The following is an 18,746-nucleotide window of genomic DNA, read 5'->3' as shown; positions in this document are numbered from 1 at the left end:
AGTCCATTTTAGTTCGTAACATAAATTATCTGTTATCTCATTTATGCAATGTAATCAAAAGTTTTAAATGTAACAGGGCCTCCAAAAAGATTGGAACGTCTCTGATTAGTAAGTAGAATCACCTCCTTCTGATTTTTATAATTGATATTAAGTTGTTTGAAATCTTCATATAAAATTATAACTTAAATATCTTTCCTCTAAAAAAAAGTGTTTCCAATTCATAGGTCTCATGGCTCTACCAACATGTTGTAGAGCCAGGGTTATCGTCGCCTTTGGTCTTTTAGGAGGTTAGGATTTTAAACCTTACCAAAAATGAGAAGGATGTGTTTTGCATTTGCCGTATATAAATATTATATACTTCAAAAAAAACATGTTGTACAGTCAAAACTTCATTAATACTTGATTATTTAATAAGTTCTCGTAGATAATATTTTTGATCAATCTCAACTCGGGAAAAATGTGTCAAATTAGAAGATAATGCATTTTTTTTATTACTCACATAAATCTCATGTAAAATATAAGATCTGGTGGTCAATAAGCTCTTCAAAAAGCTCTATCGTAAATGTTTTTATAACACCAGCAACTAATTCAACAAGAACCCTGATCGCGATGTTATACATACGAAACAAAAAACGAGTTGTTTCATCGCACAACATCGAACAAGATGAAATCAAAACAAGACGATATGATCACATAACGACCTAATTTTTTTTATTAACCTGGATATCCAACTCGCTATGCGAGTCGATTAATCCCAGAGCGACCAGGTAGCCCGGAGTCACCGCATTTGAACCTTCGTAGCCACAAGGGGATTTTTGTTCCTTCTTGGATTTGAACCTGGGACCTCCAGGCATAACGACATAATATTTCGAAAACGACATCTCGAATTTTGTTTGTTTTTTTCTTTTTTTTAATTAGTAATTGAACAACGATTACCCCTTGACACTTGGAATCGAATCAAACTCTCAGCCGGCCTTCTTCGATCAACAGCTAATCAGACATCGTCAATTTCACCATCTTAAACTGTCATCATCGCCACTTCCCTCAATATTTCAGCCTCCAGCTTTCCATTTCCATTTCTTCTTCTATCTCCACCGTGTACCGCCGCTCGGCCGCCAGATCGCAACCACGTAAACCGGCTCACCGGCTGCTGTGTCAGTCAGTAAGCCGATATGGGTTCAAGAAACGGGCCGTTTTCACACACCCTGCTTGTAATTCATGTATTACTAGTGGTCACAACCGTGTTTTCTGACAGCACAGAAAGTGAGAAGCTCGTGACATTCAAACGGTCGCTTTTGAAAGCCGAAGCGTTAAGCAACTGGATCACAAGCGCTGCACCGTGCAACGGGGATAAAGAAAACTGGAGGGGTGTTATCTGCGGGAAAGATGGGAGCGTGTTCGGGTTACGGCTCGAGAACATGGCGTTATCAGGGACGATCGACATGGACATGTTGGCGGAATTACCGGGAATTCGAACGCTAAGCTTCATAAACAATAGTTTTGAGGGCCCAATGCCTGACGTGCAGAAAATCAGGCTGTTACGGAGCATTTTCTTATCGAATAATAACTTCTCGGGGGTGATTAGGGACGACGCGTTTGCGGGAATGAGTTCAATGAGGAAAGTCGAGCTCCAAAACAACAAATTTACGGGTCGGATTCCGAGATCACTTAGCGAAATGAAGATTCTTGTTGATTTGCAGATGCAAGATAATGAATTTGAAGGTGAGATACCGGATTTTGAGCAAAAAAACTTGAAAGTGAATTTTGCGAATAACAGACTTTACGGTCCGATACCTCCGGGACTCAGAAACCAGGATCCGAGCTCATTCGCAGGTACGAGCCCGTTTTCTTCTATTATTAGAATATTTTACATACTAAAAGATTCGAGATTTCAAAATTAATTATATTATTAAAATATTTAATAAATATCATCCTAATACATTATAAAAAAATATATATATATATATATATATATATATATATAAAATAATAATATAAACAAGTATTGATGGTAAGTGTTTATAACCCGGTAAGCACTTACCTGGTAATAGTCATCACCCTCACTTACCGAGCAAGATTTTCAGTCCTTGTTAATTTCACATGGTAAGGTAAATTGAACTGATAAGTACTTAAAAGTGTTATGCATTAAAAACGCAATTTAAGAGGTTGTTTGTTTACATCTTAATAGTTCCATTAAGAGTCAACATCTGAATCGTTAAGAGATGAATCTTATTTGGCAAAAAAAAAAGTCATTATATTTCATTTTGCACTATATCATAATAGTCTTTTAATCATTCTGTACCAAACCATTCAACAATTGCCAAAGAGACTCTTTTAATATTGATTAATTAGTTACGAAGCTACTCTTATAAAATACATACAACATATTTTATTTAAAGTTTCTCATGAAAAAGTAGAATAATTTGGATCTAACACAGACTGAAATAAAGGGTCTGAAAAGTGGAAAGCACGTTCTTCATTCTACACGTCAAACTTTTTTTCCATCAATCATGTATAAAAAAAATAGGATCTGAATTAGGTCCAAAATCATTGGTTTTTATTGTTTATTTGTTGATTTTGATTCTTAATCGATAAGCCAATTAGCCGGCAATTGGTTCCAATGGAATAAGGTGAACTTTTAACGGCTTATTCGAGTTTGGACTTGGTAATTCTCGATCTTAAGAGGATATTAAACATAAAATAGAACCCGTTTAACTTAGTAATTCGGGCTTTATAACACCAGTGTTTCGACTCAGCTCAATTTTTACCTGTATATAGTGTATGTGTGTATATATAGATGAAGGATCGTATGAGAAAGGTGACTTAAGGTGAGAAACGTAAGAAGAGATCTGGAATTTTGATCATCTTTAATTTCAAATTCACCCTTGAATCGCTCTTGATACGGGAATTGATCTGTTGCATCTCATCCTAATGTGCATCCAAGGGAGGAGATCTCTTCTCACCTTAACTCTTCTTCTCACCGGACCTCAACTTTATATATATATATGGTAACTACTTTGGCCAAGTGAAGTTTGAACATTTGACCTCCAAGTAGGTTGGGTTTTACAAATAACACGGGTACCACTGAGCCAATGACCATATGTGATGGTTGCATAATCTCAGAAGTCGTTTACTAAACACTTACCTTCGTAAGCGCTTATCAGTTCAATTACTTTACCAGGTGAATATAATAAGGACCGAGAATCTTACCCAATAAGAGAGAAGACAATTACCAAGAGTCTTACCTGCTAAGTGAGTGATGACTCTTACCTAGTAAATGTTTACCGGTTTATAAACGCTTACCATTAATCCATTTAGATGGCCATGAACGTTACCCCACTCTTGTTGGTAAGTGCTCGGTGCACGGCCCCTCATTCTTGTTAGTTTCAAATGAGATATTTAGGTCTATAACTTTAAATGAGATCTTAATTAAATTCATGAGTCTCTAGTTTTAATTGGTCTTATTTGACCATGCAGGTAACAACGTATGCGGTTCACCGGTTACCAACCCCTGCAAGATCTCCAAGAAGAAAACCCCTCAAAAAACGCTCATCATAGCCATCGCCACAATTGCAACTCTAGTGGTCTTCGTCATCTCTCCACTCATCTTTCGGGCCCGAACAACAGCCAAAAACGGATACAAATACCAACAAACGACGAAGCTCGACAAGAACAACGATTATAAAACCAACACAAAAGACATCGAGATGCCCAGCTATGAAGAAGAGAGCTACAAACGAACCCCAAACGGAGGGAAGCTTCAATTCGTGAGGAACGACATAACAGAGTTCAAGTTGCACGACCTTCTACGAGCGTCGGCGGAAGTTTTGGGCGGCGGAAGTTTTGGATCCTCGTACAAGGCAACGTTGGCGAATGGTCCGGCGGTGGTGGTCAAGAGGTTTAGGGAGATGAGTAATGTGAAAAAGGAAGAGTTTTATTCACATGCGAATAGACTTGGAAGCTTCTCACACCCTAATTTGCTTCCCCTTGTGGCCTTCTACCACAAGAAAGATGAGAAGCTGTTGATCACAGACTTTGCACAAAATGGCAGCTTGGCTAGTCACCTTCATGGTATGTTGGTTAGATGGTTCGGGTTATGGTTCGGTTTAGGGTTCAAATAATCGTATACTTACGTATTCTCTCCTCCCCAAAATAAGCGTCTATAATGAAAAATACAGTTTAAAATATGTTAATTTTTACACTTTTCAATTAATTGAATGACAACTTTACCCATCATAACAGAGGGAGTAATAAATATCACCATATCATAATTAAGGATAAAATTGAAAAGTAGCCACCTACTTTTGAAAGTGGACACTTCTTTTGGGACAAACTAAAATAGAAATGTAGGCACTGATTTTGAAGTGGATGGAGTATTTTATAATTTGAGGTCGTGTTTCATTGTCAGTAGTTTGTATTGAACTGTTTCTCGTGTTTTGACGACTTATAGGTAAGCGGAAACCGAACGAGCCAGGGTTGGACTGGCGAACTCGGCTAAGCATAATCAAGGGCGTAGCGCAAGGGCTCGACTATCTCTACAAGGAGCTACCTCACCTGGTGTTACCGCATGGTCATTTGAAATCGTCCAACGTGCTTCTCAACGATGCCTTCATTCCCCTTTTGGCAGATTACGGGTTGATTCCGCTAGTCAACAAGCGGCATGCTCAAAAGTTCATGGTCGCCTACAAGTCTCCGGAGTTCACATACCATGATAGCACGACGACCAAAACCGACGTTTGGTGCCTTGGCATCCTCATCCTAGAGATACTTACGGGGAAGTTTCCTGCGAACTATCTAAAACAAGGGAAAGGCGGCAGCTCCGATTTGGAGACATGGGTGAACTCAGTGGTTCGAGAAGAGTGGACCGGCGAAGTGTTTGATAAAGAAATGAAAGGCACAAAGAACAGTGAGGGAGAGATGTTGAAGCTTTTGAAGATCGGGATGTGTTGTTGCGAATGGAATATCGAGAGGAGGTGGGATTTGAAGGCCGCTGTAGAGAAGATCGGGGAGTTGAAGGAGAGAGGTAGTGACGAAGATTACTCATCTTGTACAAGTGACGGAGCTTATTCTTCAAGAGCCATGACCGATGAAGATTTCTCTTTTTCCGTCACCGGTTAACCCTTAACCCTAAACCCTAAATCATAAACCCTAATTTATTTCATATTGCTTGGTTTTATACGATTTCTTGTACTTTTTAACATGAATTTGGTCATGACTTATGATTTGTTTGTCTTTGGGTTTTCTTGGACGAGGTTAACCTGAAATAACTAGCCTTTCAACAATATCTGAAGCTGAATCCGCTTGAAATACGAGTCAAGTTAAACATACTCGGGTTAAGTGAAGATGAAACTTAAGGTTGGCTTGGCTCAAAAGGTCAAAAGTGTCAGGAGGTCTCAGGTTCAAATCCGAGGAACAAAAATCCCCTTGTGGCCACGGAGGATCAAATGCGGTGACTCCGGGCTACCTGCAAAGCAGGTGGTCGCCCTGGGATTAGTCGGCTCGCATAGCGGGTTGGATATCCAGGTTAAAAAAAAAAAAAAAAACTCAAGGTTGGCTAGCTTTTGGTAGCATGATTCGATGCTACAATTTTGCCGCATCGTGTAGTCCTTAACAGGTGTGTATGGTATGCAGAGATAGGATAGGACCGGACATGACAATAAAAATACTTGTTGTCACATGTTTGGCGCGACATTAGACTAGGACGAGATAATACAAAAACCCGCCACCAAATTAGGAGGAACAAAAATATGGGGATGAGACAAAGTTGGTAAATTACTAAATTACCCATGTCAAATCAAAACCCTAAAACCTTTCACACTTTCTTTCACCCCAACTATCTCACTCTCGTCTGTCCTGTACAGTTCAGTCCAGTCTGAGTGACGAATGAGGCGTATCGAAACATTCAAGATATGAATCCCATGGAGCGAGGATCGACTCGATAGATAGCTAAAAACATGGGTTCAAACACATTTACAAGAAGATCAAACCTACACTCGACAAACGCGGTCTCAATGTCATCTTGATTTCATTAAGTAAAAGATAATACAGTCTCAAGTAGGATAATCAATCAGCTTCATCAACTTAACTGTCACGACTAATGAATACCGACCAGTAACTGGTATATATCATAAAACGTTTCCAGCATTACGTGACCATCTAGTAAACTTCATCGTCGGGTATATCAGGATTCAAGAATTTCTCGGGGTTTTTGCTAATTGCGTCATAACTCAGGGTAGGTTTGACCCGATCTGGGACGGGCATAAGTGGGATGATGCTATCTTCATCAATAACACCATCAATTATGCCATATTCGACTGCTTCAATAGGAGACATATAGCGATCCCTGTCGATATCTTTCTGAACTTGTTCAAAAGATCGACCAGTGGATTCGGCTATAATTCTGGTAACGTTTTCCTTGTTATGCATCATTTCTTGGGCCTGGATTTCAACATCTATGGCCTGACCACTAGCACCTCCTAGCGGTTGGTGTATCATAATACGTGTATTAGGCATTGCAAATCGCTTACCTTTAGTTCCACCACCGAGGATTATTGATGCCGTTGACGCTGAAATGCCCAGAGCAATGGTCGAAACATCAGCCCGTACAAGCTTCAGAACATCATAAATGGCCATTGAAGCGCTGTTGACGAAATACAGCAGATTTGCATCAGATGAATCGAACAAAAAATAGTAATGGAAGACTTCTTTATTATGCAAACAAATCAGACGAGCCCAGAGGCAGGGTCGCTTGGCGGAGGAGGGGTAAGATGTACGTTGACCTCTCTTCCTTGACGGATAATCACCCTATGACGATTGATACATAGAGGAGTCTAAAATAGCGGGTGACTAGAAAAATGAAGTTAATTTTTTGAATGTGGCATACAGGGTGCAAACTGGTGGATCATATGTAAATGCACCAGTTTGCACCCTATTGACCACATTCGATAAGAGATCTAAGAAATATTTCCTCTAAAGAAAGTTAAGTTCTATTTACAAAGAGTATGATACTCCAATCCTTAGAAGGAAAAAGGAATTCCTGCAACCAATCACGTATAAGTAATAACTACTAAACAAGCTTTAGGGGTTGTTTGTTTACCTCTTAATAGTCCCATTAAGAGGCAGCATCTGAATCGTTAAAAGGTACATTAAGAGGCAGCATCTGAATCGTTAAAAGGTACATCTTAATGGTTCTAAAACCCTCTTAATGATTCTAAAACCCTCAGGAAAAAAAAAAACTATCTCTTAATGGTTCTAAAACCCTCTGAATTATTTTCTATCCTAGGCCTCCTTAACCATTCCGCGCCCTAATTTCATTATAAACAATTACCAAACAATTATATTGTATTTTGCACTAATTTCATTATGAACAATTACCAAACAATTATATTGCATTTTGCACTATATGATGAGAGCCCTCTTAATCATCTCGAATCCTTAATCATTTCGCAGAGAAGATAAAATCAAATCAAATATGAAACCTTGGTGGAGCAAGTACCTGAGAGAACCACCGGTAGAATTCATAAAGAGTCTGATATCTTTTGTGGGGTCCTGAGCATCCAGCAAAAGCAACTGACTAACAATGGCGTCAGCAACAAAATCATCGATCTGGCTGCTGCCTAAGAACACAATCCTTTCCCTCAACAACAAACCCATGGCGTCCGTTTCGGCCCCTCTCATCGCCGTCGCCGGTGATTGAGGCGAAGAAGCTAAAATTTTGAGGCTGTGCTCAAAGTCCGATCCTAGGGCTAGAGGTGAGGGAGTGATTGAGCATTTGATGCATTGCTCCGGAGGTGGTGCACGGCGGAGAAGGAGGGATTGAGGTGGTTTTGCTGGTTGAAATTGGTGGAGGTTAGAGGAGGAGGAGGAGGAGGGATGATAAGACGATGGAGTAGAGAAGGAGATGGCCGCCATTGTCGTACGAGTGAGTGTTGGAGACATACCTTCAAGAACACAAACTTTTAAAACAAATAAAGGAGTAAACTACAAATGGTTCCTTGACTATAAGTAAATAGTAAAATTAGTCCATTGACTTTTCTTTGCAAGTTTGATCGAATTTAATCGACTTCTAAAGTTCGGATTTTCATTTGGATTTTGGATTGCATTTGCTCTTAAGGGGTGTTTGGTTCGCAGAATGAAATCCTATGGAATTAGAATTCATCAAAGGAATTTGACTTTATGAGAATTGGAATGGAATTTGACCATCCATTTTGGTTGCGTTTGATTGGATGGAATTGGAATGGAATTCTTAAAGAAATTGAAATCTTTTTGTTTGGTTCATGGAATTCAACTTTGGAATTGGAATTAAATATCAACAAATGATCTATTATGATTTTTCTTGTCATTTTTTTTTTAAATTAAAATTACCATTCAATATGTTAAATTAAATATCATTTATTACATAAAATTGTGCAAACTAAATAACCATAAACCAAATTACATTACTAACATCCGATAACATCTGAAATTGTTAACTATATACCTTACTTCCAAAACCTAAATTAGAGCTTTCAAATCATAACCAAAATCAACCTTCCAGCACAAACCTCACTCACTTCTCTCGCTCTTTTTTCTTCCAAACTCCAAGAAATTAACACGTTATCAGACTTATTTGTTATCTTCTCGATTGTTATGAACTTTTCCACTCTAGAAAGTGATTGCACTTTTGCAAGTTCAGAATTTACCATGGAAGTCTTGTCTTGTATATCCATCTCCATGTCTACCATATTCTTCGATGCATTTTCAAATTTCTCTGCACGTAAGAGAGCTGTACTTTGCATTTCGTCAACAAGAGTCTCAACTCGAGTTTTCCTCTTTTTACTACCTCGATTTGAACCTTCTTCAGTTTGCATATTTGTAGGATTATGTACATTATGGCTACTTTCTTTGTCCTCTGATTCTTGCATATTTGTAGGATTATGTACATATTGTTTTAAACTATCATAATCAAACTCACTCGTATTTTTCCCATTCACCATGTCATGGACAACTTGTCAGTCCTTTTTCATTATTTTAATTTTTGACTCAATGTGCGGTTTACCCAATATACCAGAATCAGAAACTGATTCTTTTAACACTTGTTCGATATATTGTAAATATCCACATTTAAAATCGTTATCAGCTTTAAATCCTCCGGTATTAACCATGTTAACCAAAGCCTCCACAAGTTTGGCATGTTCAATAGTTGTCCAATTTCGATAGTTTCTATTACGACTTCGATCCGCCATACCTATTGCTAAACGAATTAAATAATAAATAAATAACATGTAAACATAAACATGTTTTTTTTTTAAAGGCAAAAAATGGAGGACAAGGAGGAGAGTTTCGGCATGGCCATCACCCTCACCAAGCCAACCAATAATATTAAACAAAACGATCCAGCAAGAAGCTAGACACAAGAGGAAACAAGAATCCACAATAACAAACGAAAACAAAAAGAAGCAAAAAGAGACATCCCCAAACTAAAGCCAAGGCAAAACCCAAGCCTAAGACAAGCAAAGAGACTAAACAAGGTAAGGAGAAGAAGACCAACTATCCCAATTAAGATGGAACTTACGATTCTTGTTCCCCTCCAAAGCTTGGAAAAATTTTGAACATCTGGGAATGGGTCTTCACCTCTCTTCGTAGCTTCCGCACCATCCTTAGCATGAAAAATTTCATTCTGCCGCTTCCAAAGTTGCCAAAGCGCCACGGCGCACACTGATAAGAAAATCACTCCAACCTTACGATGAGTACCTACTTGTTTGATCAACATTGTAAAATCAGACACCGAGGAAAGCCACGGGGCTTTAAGATCCCACCAAGCCCATATTTTCCTCCAAAGAATGCTTGCCACCGAACAAGAGAAGAAACAATGGTCCAAAGTTTCAACACCTTTGCCGCAAAAGATGCACTCCAAAGATTGTAACGGAATTTCTCTTTTTGAAAGATTGAATCTTACCGGAATAGCCTCTTTAAGGAAGCGCCAAGTGAAGATGTTTACCTTCTTTGGAATTAAAGGACTCCAAAAAAACGGATCATTGCTTCCAACATTTGTCTCAACCGCCCCTTGAATTAATTTGGACAAGAAGTTGACCGAAAAAATCTCGTTCTTGTTCCAATTCCACAACCAAATATCCTCACCCGAAGTATTGAAATCCACAAGAGAGAGAGTTGCCTTTCTAGGGCTTGAAGATCATCTAAGCTTCTACCCCTAATCATTGTTTTCCAATCCCAAGCACCACTCCAAGAACCATTAATATAAGTCCATCTGTCTTTGAAAGAAGCATTTTTATTCCTTTCCAAGGCATAAAGTCTAGGGAAAAGGTCTTTCAACTTTGAGCCTTGTCCGATGCTCGCATCTTTCCAAAAAAGAGAAGAAGAATCTTTAGCAACCTTTTTTGTAAACGAAAGGATGACATTCTGACCTGCAACTTCCACATTTTTCCAAGTGTTGACAATAGAAACCCAAACATAAACATGTTAATCATAAAAATCAAGTTGTAACATTACAAATCATAATGGTATATGCAACATAGGTATCAAATTCGTTATAGACCATAAAGATAAACTTCTAGCATTACAAATCATAAAGGTCAATGCATAGCATTCCAAACCTCAAACATATGTTGTGCCAAATTATTTCTAAATCCAGTCCACTAAGTTGATGTCCCAACAGAACTGATGTTATCCACGTCTTGGTCTCCATCGTCTGCGGTTGTTTCGTCCAACCCATCATTCTCAAACGAATCATTTGGCATTTCTCGCCTGATATGGTTATGAAGTAGACAACATGCCATTATGATCTTGTTTTTCAGTTCAGCGTGATACTACGAGTTATCTTCTAAAATTCCCCATCATGTATTCAAAATGCCTAAACATCGTTCTATGACATTTCTTGCAGAGGAATGTCTCATTTTAAAAAATTCTTTTGGTGTCGTTGGTTGGTATCTATCCTGCCAATTACTTAAGTGATATCTTTGACCTCTATATGGGACAACGAAACCCTCACTATTTGTGTATCCGGTATCTACTAAGTAATAATATAGCTTCGTTACCTTTAACCCATGTGGAGGCAGATTTTAAAAAAAAAATCCCGGTTGCCCTATTTTGCTTGAGGCAGATTTTAAAACTCTTCCTTCTTTGCCTTCAGTTACATTTGAAAGCGACATGTAAATTCTATTATGGTCATCCCTCATTGGTTGTCTACAGATTCTATTACCAAGAAGTGCATTCACAGCTTATTGTAACAATTTTTCCTGAGATATTATTAATTCTTCTGGCGTAATTATACTTGTTATTAATAGATCTGTAAGAGCATTATTCTGATAGATAATTTTTCTATAGATTTCATTAATACATGAGGTCAGTTATACCAATAAAATATGCAAAGTTCAACATTTATATCGCCTGATTTTGTATGTGGCAATTGTTAGTGTCTGTCCAGAAGCCAATTGTATGTTTGTACATTTTGTCTAACCATTAGTTAATGGAAATGGAAGGTATTGTAACTCGGGGACTCACTAAGTAAAGAGTTTTAATATTTTTATCTTAGCCTCAGGTAGAGTAATCACCAAGGTTCGCATGTTGGGGGTGAATTACTCGTCAACATCTTGATGTGGCTTAGTTGATGTTTCGCCACTTGATGAAATAGATCCCTTCCGTCACCGAAAGGTGTTATTTCTGGATAGTATATTATCTATAATTCCGATGTTGTTTTGGGTATGGCGTGTATTCCTACTTTATGGTGTTGGAGAATGGAACATTGTCCATATTTTTTGTTGTTTTGAATAATAGAGTTTTATCCATTTTTTTAATATTTGGATGTTTAACTTTATTCACGTTTTGGGTGAGTATTAGGTTTTACTTTCGTGTTAAATGAGTATTTTAATTTATAAGTTTTCATAACGAAAATGGTGGTTCAAGGAAAGATGTTATTTTGATATTTAATCATTTCATTTTAAAAACTGTAATTTAAATAACATTCTTACTATTTTACCGTTTTATATAAATGATTAAAACTTGCTAGGCATCAAGTCTAACCATTTTTTTATTGGCATGTGCATCAGGTCAGAAATGGTACTAAGTGACACCGTGTAGAGTGGAGTGCTAGTTAGATGCACGAGATGAATTTAGCTATTCAAAAACGTCTTCCATATGTTGGAGATAACAGCCGTTACGATTTAGTAACACCCACTCACTATCATCGTTTTAAACTAAAACCATCGAGCACAATTATTCAACGAAAAACATGTCGACTTAAATTTACCAGGTATATTTGTTACTACCAACCAAAAATGTAAAGCCAAAAAATAAGGGGAAAAAACAGATAATAGCATGGTTCAGTTGGATTTGAGAAGCAAATGGGTAAAAGATAAAGGCTTGGTTCAGTTGATGAACATGTAACAAACTGGAAATAACATCATCATCCCATTCCCAGTTACAATAACTAAAATATGAAGTTTCAAACAAAACCATATCCAAAACTGCTTTAATCAAACCTCTTACTTCTTCTCTTCCTTCTCTGCCTCAGCAGCCCTCTTGAGTCGAGCACCCAAATGACGTTTGTTGGTCCTCTCAACACGAAGTTTCGCATAAGCACCAAATGATTTCATCTCATCTGTAACCTTCACGAATTCGGGTGCTAGCTTCTCCCTAACAATTGGCAACACTGGTCCTTGAACCTGGGTGGCACTTGCAAGCTCCTCTGGGGTCGAGTCACCAGCCTGGTTCAACAAAAACGTAATCATGTTCATGTTCATGTTCTGCCTTAATCACTATCCAGATGAAGACCATTACGAACAGATTTCATGAAGGGGTCTTCAAATCGATGGTCTGTTGTAATTAATCGGTAACGAGATTAAGCAAATTATGTAGCGATTAAATAAAAACAGTTGTGTTACCTTCATTTTCCTTGCACGTCTTGGGAAGATAACCAACTTGGCTTTGAATGTTTTTAGCCTCTGGACATTGGCTTGCAGACCCTCCAGTGAACGGTTCCTGCGACGATGGTCAACAGCAATGCCAATGGTTGGAGCAAGTTTCTTTGGAATACCGGCACCCTGATCATAAAACAGACAACGTGAATTTGTAAAATCAAACCATATGTCAACCAACTGAAATAAAAAGGATAGTTCATGTCAATATTAGAGAAACTGAATTTAAGATGTCACAGCTAACATAAATTAGAATTACAATTTTTAAGCATATAACATAACAAGTTTAATATGAATGTCTAAATGAACTAACATTGGTACACTGTAATGAATAAGCTCACATAGATACAGAATGAGTACACAGATTAAGCTTCTATTTTATTTATTTTTTGTTTTTGGTACCGTAAAGAACAATCAGAGTTTATACTAAAAAGTTCAACCAGTCACTCAAATATACAACTACTAGTGTTTTAACCTTGTAACTCAAAAGAATTGAAGAAGCATTACAAAAAACCTAAAAATTGAACTACATAATATGTCCAGTATAGCAACGATGTTTGGTTCAATTTTTAACTGGTTCTTTTTCTAATAATCAGAAACCAACGTTAGAGAGAGTGGCATAATTATGTGAGATCAAACTCAAAGCGTGTCACTCTTCAAATGTACTTCCTTAATTACATATACAGTTATAAGCAATCTTACCTTAAGCTCTTCAAGAGAAAATCCTCTGCCCTCCCTAAGTTTCATGTTGTATTTCAAGGTTTGTCCATGAACCTGAGGACGAAGCTTTCCAGCAGGCCTTGGGAAATCTTTAACAGCCTTTGCCTGTCTAGCTGAAAATTAAACCAAACAGTAACTCCGATGTAAATTTAGATGCAAAACCAAGTCTTTTAGAAAAACCATCAAATATTAGCACAATGTGCTACGATTAATCGTAATTTTTCACAACGAACCATTTCTTCTCCTTGTTTTGCGGGCAGGTTGGTTAAACCATGTTTTCACATAGTTCTGCCAATGCTTCTTGAAATGGCCATTTGGAATAACATTGTTATGCTTAACCATTGTTTCTCTGCAAAAAGCAATCACATTTTTAAGTACTGTTGACCCAATGCTGGTCCTTTCAGAAACTATCTTGAATGTCAATCCCAGTGGAAATAAAAACAACAATAATTAGAGCATTGTTAATCGGAATTATCCAAAGATATGTTTCACAGTTTAGGAATTTGATAATACACCCAATGTATAGGATGCTACTACTTGATTATCAACAGATTAATCGTAGAGAAACATAGCAAGAAAATCATAACTTCTGCAAATATGACACCAAAAAAGTAGCCACAGCCCCATTTATGCAATATATTCATCTCCCTCACTAAAATTTTACTTTTTCTTAAGGAGCAAATATGTAACAACCTACCTATTTCCACAAAATAAGAGATCTGAGGGCTTCAAAGTTTACACATATTTAGTACAAAAGTATACACATTGATAAAAATATATATTTAAACATATATTCACAAATCACAACAATTTGTCTTACAGTCCTTTAGAAACAGAGGATATATGAAGACAACATGTTATATACACGTGCTTGGGCTTATTCAACAAGAAAAGCCACAATAAATGAATTGGAGCGTTCGTTTAGGTCTAGGGTTTTATCCTTCCTCTCCATTAAATACTCCATGTTCAACAGCCATGTGTCAAACAAAATAAGTACCATCTTTCAGTGACAATTAGTAAATAATTCTGGCTTCTAATTCTTCCAAGACATTTTCACAGTTTCACCCTCCATTTGAATTAAAAAACCTTGCAATTTTGATGGCATCAAAGTAAATTTATTAGTTCAATCACTTTGCAATACATTAATGATTATAATTTTTTTGACCAAGGGACTACCAAACTTGAATTCGCACAAATGAATCATCTGACGGTATTCATCACTGTTTACAATTTATAAATACACTCGATATACAGGATGATACGACAAATTTAATTGTAGAAAAACCTACCAAGTAACAAATCTAAACTTTTGTAAATACGACAAAAAAAAAAGAGCCCAAACCACATGTTGATACATCAGATAACACAAAAACTAAAAAAAGTAAACCAGCGTCTGTTGATTTGATTGTGAAGAAACAGTAGAAGTTAAGCAAACAAAACAGCATCAAGGCAATAAATCCATTTCCATCCCTGAACAAACTTCCTATATGCAACAAATAAACAAAAATCCTTCCAGTTTATACCAAATAAGAGACGAACACCAAATTCGTAACATGCTAATACACATCCTCAAAGAAATCTTCTACAAATGAGATCTAAACCTTCAGAGTTCACAAAGATATAGCACAAAACACTACTACAAACGCGTCTGAAATCCATAAAGTCTAATTCATGTATTCATAATGCACGATGATTTCACAAAGCAAACATCTGAAAGCGTTAAGTAAAGAATCGTTGAAGAGTACCTGAGTTAGAGGCAAAGTGCTTCGGCTGCAGAGATGGAAAACGCGGCGAATTTGGGGAAGACGATAAGCAGGAGTACTAAAAGGAGTCCCTCCTAGACCTAAATCGTTCATTTATATTGGGCTTCTATTAAGCCCAAATCTAAACCCAACTGTTTGATTACAACACAAGTTGTAAGGCCCATTAATCCCAAAATGACAAGACATTTATTTAAATCATTTTTATTGAAGGTTTATTTTTTAAAAATTATAAATCAATATATTTAATAAAATTATAAATATGTGAAAACCTTCAAATCTATCAATTTTAATTCGTTTGTTTTTTTTATTTTATTAATCAAGTATTATATATTATTAAATGAATTAAATACTAAATAAATATGTGGGAATGTCTTGTTTTTTTCATTTCCGTGTCTTTTTATGTACCTATTTCATGTTATAAAAATTAATTAGCAAGATATCAAATAATAACGACAAATATAGCACGAAAAAAAATGGGTGTCTTCAGGTAAGACTCTCAAACTGGTGTTTCGACAATTACACATTGTTTCATACTATCATAACCAAACTCACTCGTATTTTTCTCATTCACCATGTCATGGACAACTTGTCAGTCCTTTTTCGTTATTTTAATTCTTGACTCAATGTGCGGTTTACTCAATTACAAATCGAACTGATTGTTTTAACACTTGTTCGAGATAATGTAAATATCCACATTTAAAGTTGTTATCAGTTTAAATCATCATGTATTAACCATGTTAACCAAAGCCTCCACAAGTTTGGCATCTTCAATAGTTGTCCAATTTCAATAGTTTCTATTACGACTATGATCCGCCATATCTATTGTTAAACGAATTAAATAATAAATAAGTAACATGTAAACATAAACATGTGAATCATAAAAATCAAGTTGTAGCATTACAAATCATAATGGTGTGCAACATAGGTATCAAATTCATTACAGATCATAAAGATAAACTTTTAGCATTACAAATCATAGAGGTTAATGCTAGCATTCCAAGCCTCAAACATATGTTGTGCCAGATTATTTCGAAATGCAGTCTACTCAGTTGATGTCCCAACTTGCGACATTGTGGTTGTAATCGTGTCATAATCAAATATGGAGATTGAGAAATGCACATATGATGGAGAAAACAAGAGAGCGATAGGTGTAGAGATGGGAAAGTCAGAGATGGAGAAATCAAGAGAGAGAGAGAGAGAGAGAGAGCAAACCAGATTGGAGATCGAACCAAAGAGATCGACTAGAGGAAATGGTAGACACGAGTTGCAAAAATCGAGACAAAAGAGCGTTGAATGAACTTGGATTAGGGCAAGAAATTTGTCGAAAAGGAGTTGAAATCCGAGGGATGTCCCGTGGAATTGTGAAATTTGTAAGTTGAGGAATTCATTAGAACTGAAAGGGATTACATCACTTTTATTATGTGAACCAAACATGGCATTTGGAATTTGGTTAAAGGACTTGGTCATTCCAATTCCATGAACCAAACAACCCCTATTAAACCAAGGCGATAATACCAAAATATCAAGTTGGCTCATTCGTCTTTATCTTGATCTTTATGCCATTGCTACTGTCCTTGAAAGACTTATTTATACTTTTGAGTTGCCCAAATTTATATTCAAAAGTTTGTATCTCCCAGCAATAAGAGCGGAGACATTCATTAGATTTGTGCAAAGCATTAGCAAACGCTTTCGTTTAATCTTTAGAAACGGGTGGGAGCTCTAGCCCATTTCTATTTCTAGGGGATTCCCGACTTTCAAATTCAGAGAAACCCTGAAATTAATAAAAATGGGCAATCCTCAGGGTGACGAGGGACAAAGCAGCAAGCAAGTTGTACATCACTAGGTTATTCCTCTGCTCACGAGAACTAAGAAGATAAATTTAAACTAATCTATATCAATTCAATGTCGAAGATAAATCTATACTAACTCAATATGGCCTTGTATATGAGTATTATGGATTCGACTAAACCAGTTTGATGACAATTTAGAATGAAACAGGTAAATTTAGAGAGAATAGCATAATAGGAAATTAGAAATTGAATTTACCCTAATCTATTCGTGGAGCTTGAACACGACAAAGTCGAACAATACACAAGGAGAGTCAAATGATCTATTCAAATAAGATCATTGGGTGTGAGCAATTAGCAGTCATATACTCCTATTATGCAGGTGCAAGCACATAATATGTAAGCACAATCAATGTAATAGATAAACGAAGTAGAAGTCGCCTAAAACTAAGGGGTTGTTTACCAAATTTTTTATTAAGTTCTGTATGGATAAATTTGTCTGTTCAGATAAATTTGTCTGTCTGGATAAATAGGTGTTGTTGTTTACTTTTTTTATCTGAACCTACAGTCTGAATAACATAAATGACCGATTTACCCCCTCCCCCCAATATTAATTATTTGAACATCAAAACCATAAAGAGGTTGAAGATGAGGTGTCTCATATGGGAAGGAGGCGACGCTTTAAATAAGGGGTAGGAGTATTATTTTTGTGGCTGAATGGTGACAACACACCAATTCTATATGTGCGATTAAGCCATGTTCTGTGCGAATAAGCCGTAAATAAACAACCCAAATGAGTTGTGCGAATAAGCCATATAGACCAATAAGCCTAATTAAGCCGCAAGTAAACAACCCCTAAGCCATGAAGTATCCATTACCAAAGTCCAAGTATGCATTTTCTTTTAGTTTTTGGTGAATTCAATCACTGAATCAGGAGGAGAAGATGATGATTGAAAAGGGAGTTCAATAGTTTATTTGTCTTCTAATATAAATTAGAGATATGTGCTGTGATGTGGAAATTAGGGTTATGGGATGAAGCATGGCTACAAACACATTTTTATGGCCTTGTCCAAAATCATAAATTTAACATGTTAAAGAACGACTCTGAAAACTATAGATGTTTCATTTAAGAACATGTATTGTTTGCAAATGGTATATTCATATGTTGTAATAAATGTATAGTATGTTATCTTATGTATTAAATTATACATGTTTCAGTTTTGAACATGTAATGTTTCACATATGAAACAATACTATATAGTAATATATCTATGATGTTTTACATGAAAGTTATAACAATTACTAAAAGCCAACTGAATATATGGTAATATGGAGAAATATCATTTGTTACATACAAGTTACTAAGATGGATATATATATATATATATATATATAGGGATGTTATTCTACACCCTTTGTCATTCCTACACCCTATACAACCATCATCTCAACCATTCAATTTTTAATCAATTAATTGTTTCCTAATATAAAGTATTAATCATAATTAATAAACTCTATTCATATTCCATAAATATTCAAATCATAATAAATGAACTCCAATCATT

The 18,746-nt window shown here is 36.4% G+C and overlaps 3 protein-coding genes across 3 annotated transcripts; 1 reads left to right on the top strand and 2 right to left on the bottom strand.

Moving 5' to 3' along the window:
- Positions 1–1,172: 1,172 nt before the first annotated feature.
- Positions 1,173–5,261, top strand: LOC112522261 (pollen receptor-like kinase 4). Its single transcript, XM_025131378.1, has 3 exons — positions 1,173–1,833; positions 3,478–4,071; positions 4,451–5,261. Exons 1-3 carry the CDS (start codon positions 1,173–1,175, stop codon positions 5,116–5,118), a joined length of 1,923 nt encoding a protein of 640 aa, XP_024987146.1. The 3' UTR covers positions 5,119–5,261.
- A 685-nt stretch (positions 5,262–5,946) lies between these two features.
- On the bottom strand, positions 5,947–7,916 carry LOC112521498 (ATP-dependent Clp protease proteolytic subunit 4, chloroplastic-like). Its single transcript, XM_025130393.1, has 2 exons — positions 7,496–7,916; positions 5,947–6,640 (listed from the first exon to the last, which is right to left on the bottom strand). The coding sequence occupies exons 1-2, from the start codon at positions 7,909–7,911 to the stop codon at positions 6,157–6,159; spliced, it is 900 nt and encodes a 299-aa protein (XP_024986161.1). The 5' UTR covers positions 7,912–7,916; the 3' UTR covers positions 5,947–6,156.
- Positions 7,917–12,301: 4,385 nt separating this feature from the next.
- On the bottom strand, positions 12,302–15,454 carry LOC112521394 (60S ribosomal protein L13-1-like). Its single transcript, XM_025130225.1, has 5 exons — positions 15,377–15,454; positions 13,865–13,980; positions 13,614–13,744; positions 12,879–13,037; positions 12,302–12,701 (listed from the first exon to the last, which is right to left on the bottom strand). Exons 2-5 carry the CDS (start codon positions 13,971–13,973, stop codon positions 12,480–12,482), a joined length of 621 nt encoding a protein of 206 aa, XP_024985993.1. The 5' UTR covers positions 13,974–13,980; positions 15,377–15,454; the 3' UTR covers positions 12,302–12,479.
- Positions 15,455–18,746: the final 3,292 nt, after the last annotated feature.

This window comes from Cynara cardunculus (genome assembly GCF_001531365.2).
Source record: "Cynara cardunculus var. scolymus isolate 2C chromosome LG 11, CcrdV1, whole genome shotgun sequence".
Taxonomy (NCBI): Eukaryota; Viridiplantae; Streptophyta; class Magnoliopsida; order Asterales; family Asteraceae; genus Cynara; species Cynara cardunculus.
This window is presented reverse-complemented; position numbering and strand designations above follow the sequence as displayed.

Coding starts and splice junctions, on each gene's coding strand:
- LOC112522261 (XM_025131378.1), top strand. CDS start 1,173: ATGGGTTCAAGAAACGGGCCGTTTTCACACACCCTGCTTGTAATTCAT. Junction 1,834..3,477: donor GGATCCGAGCTCATTCGCAG/GTACGAGCCCGT, acceptor TTGACCATGCAG/GTAACAACGTATGCGGTTCA. Junction 4,072..4,450: donor CTTGGCTAGTCACCTTCATG/GTATGTTGGTTA, acceptor GACGACTTATAG/GTAAGCGGAAACCGAACGAG.
- LOC112521394 (XM_025130225.1), bottom strand. CDS start 13,973: ATGGTTAAGCATAACAATGTTATTCCAAATGGCCATTTCAAGAAGCAT. Junction 13,038..13,613: donor TTTCTCTTGAAGAGCTTAAG/GTAAGATTGCTT, acceptor TTTTATGATCAG/GGTGCCGGTATTCCAAAGAA. Junction 12,702..12,878: donor GACGTGCAAGGAAAATGAAG/GTAACACAACTG, acceptor TTGTTGAACCAG/GCTGGTGACTCGACCCCAGA.
- LOC112521498 (XM_025130393.1), bottom strand. CDS start 7,911: ATGGCGGCCATCTCCTTCTCTACTCCATCGTCTTATCATCCCTCCTCC. Junction 6,641..7,495: donor TCTACCGGTGGTTCTCTCAG/GTACTTGCTCCA, acceptor TTTCGTCAACAG/CGCTTCAATGGCCATTTATG.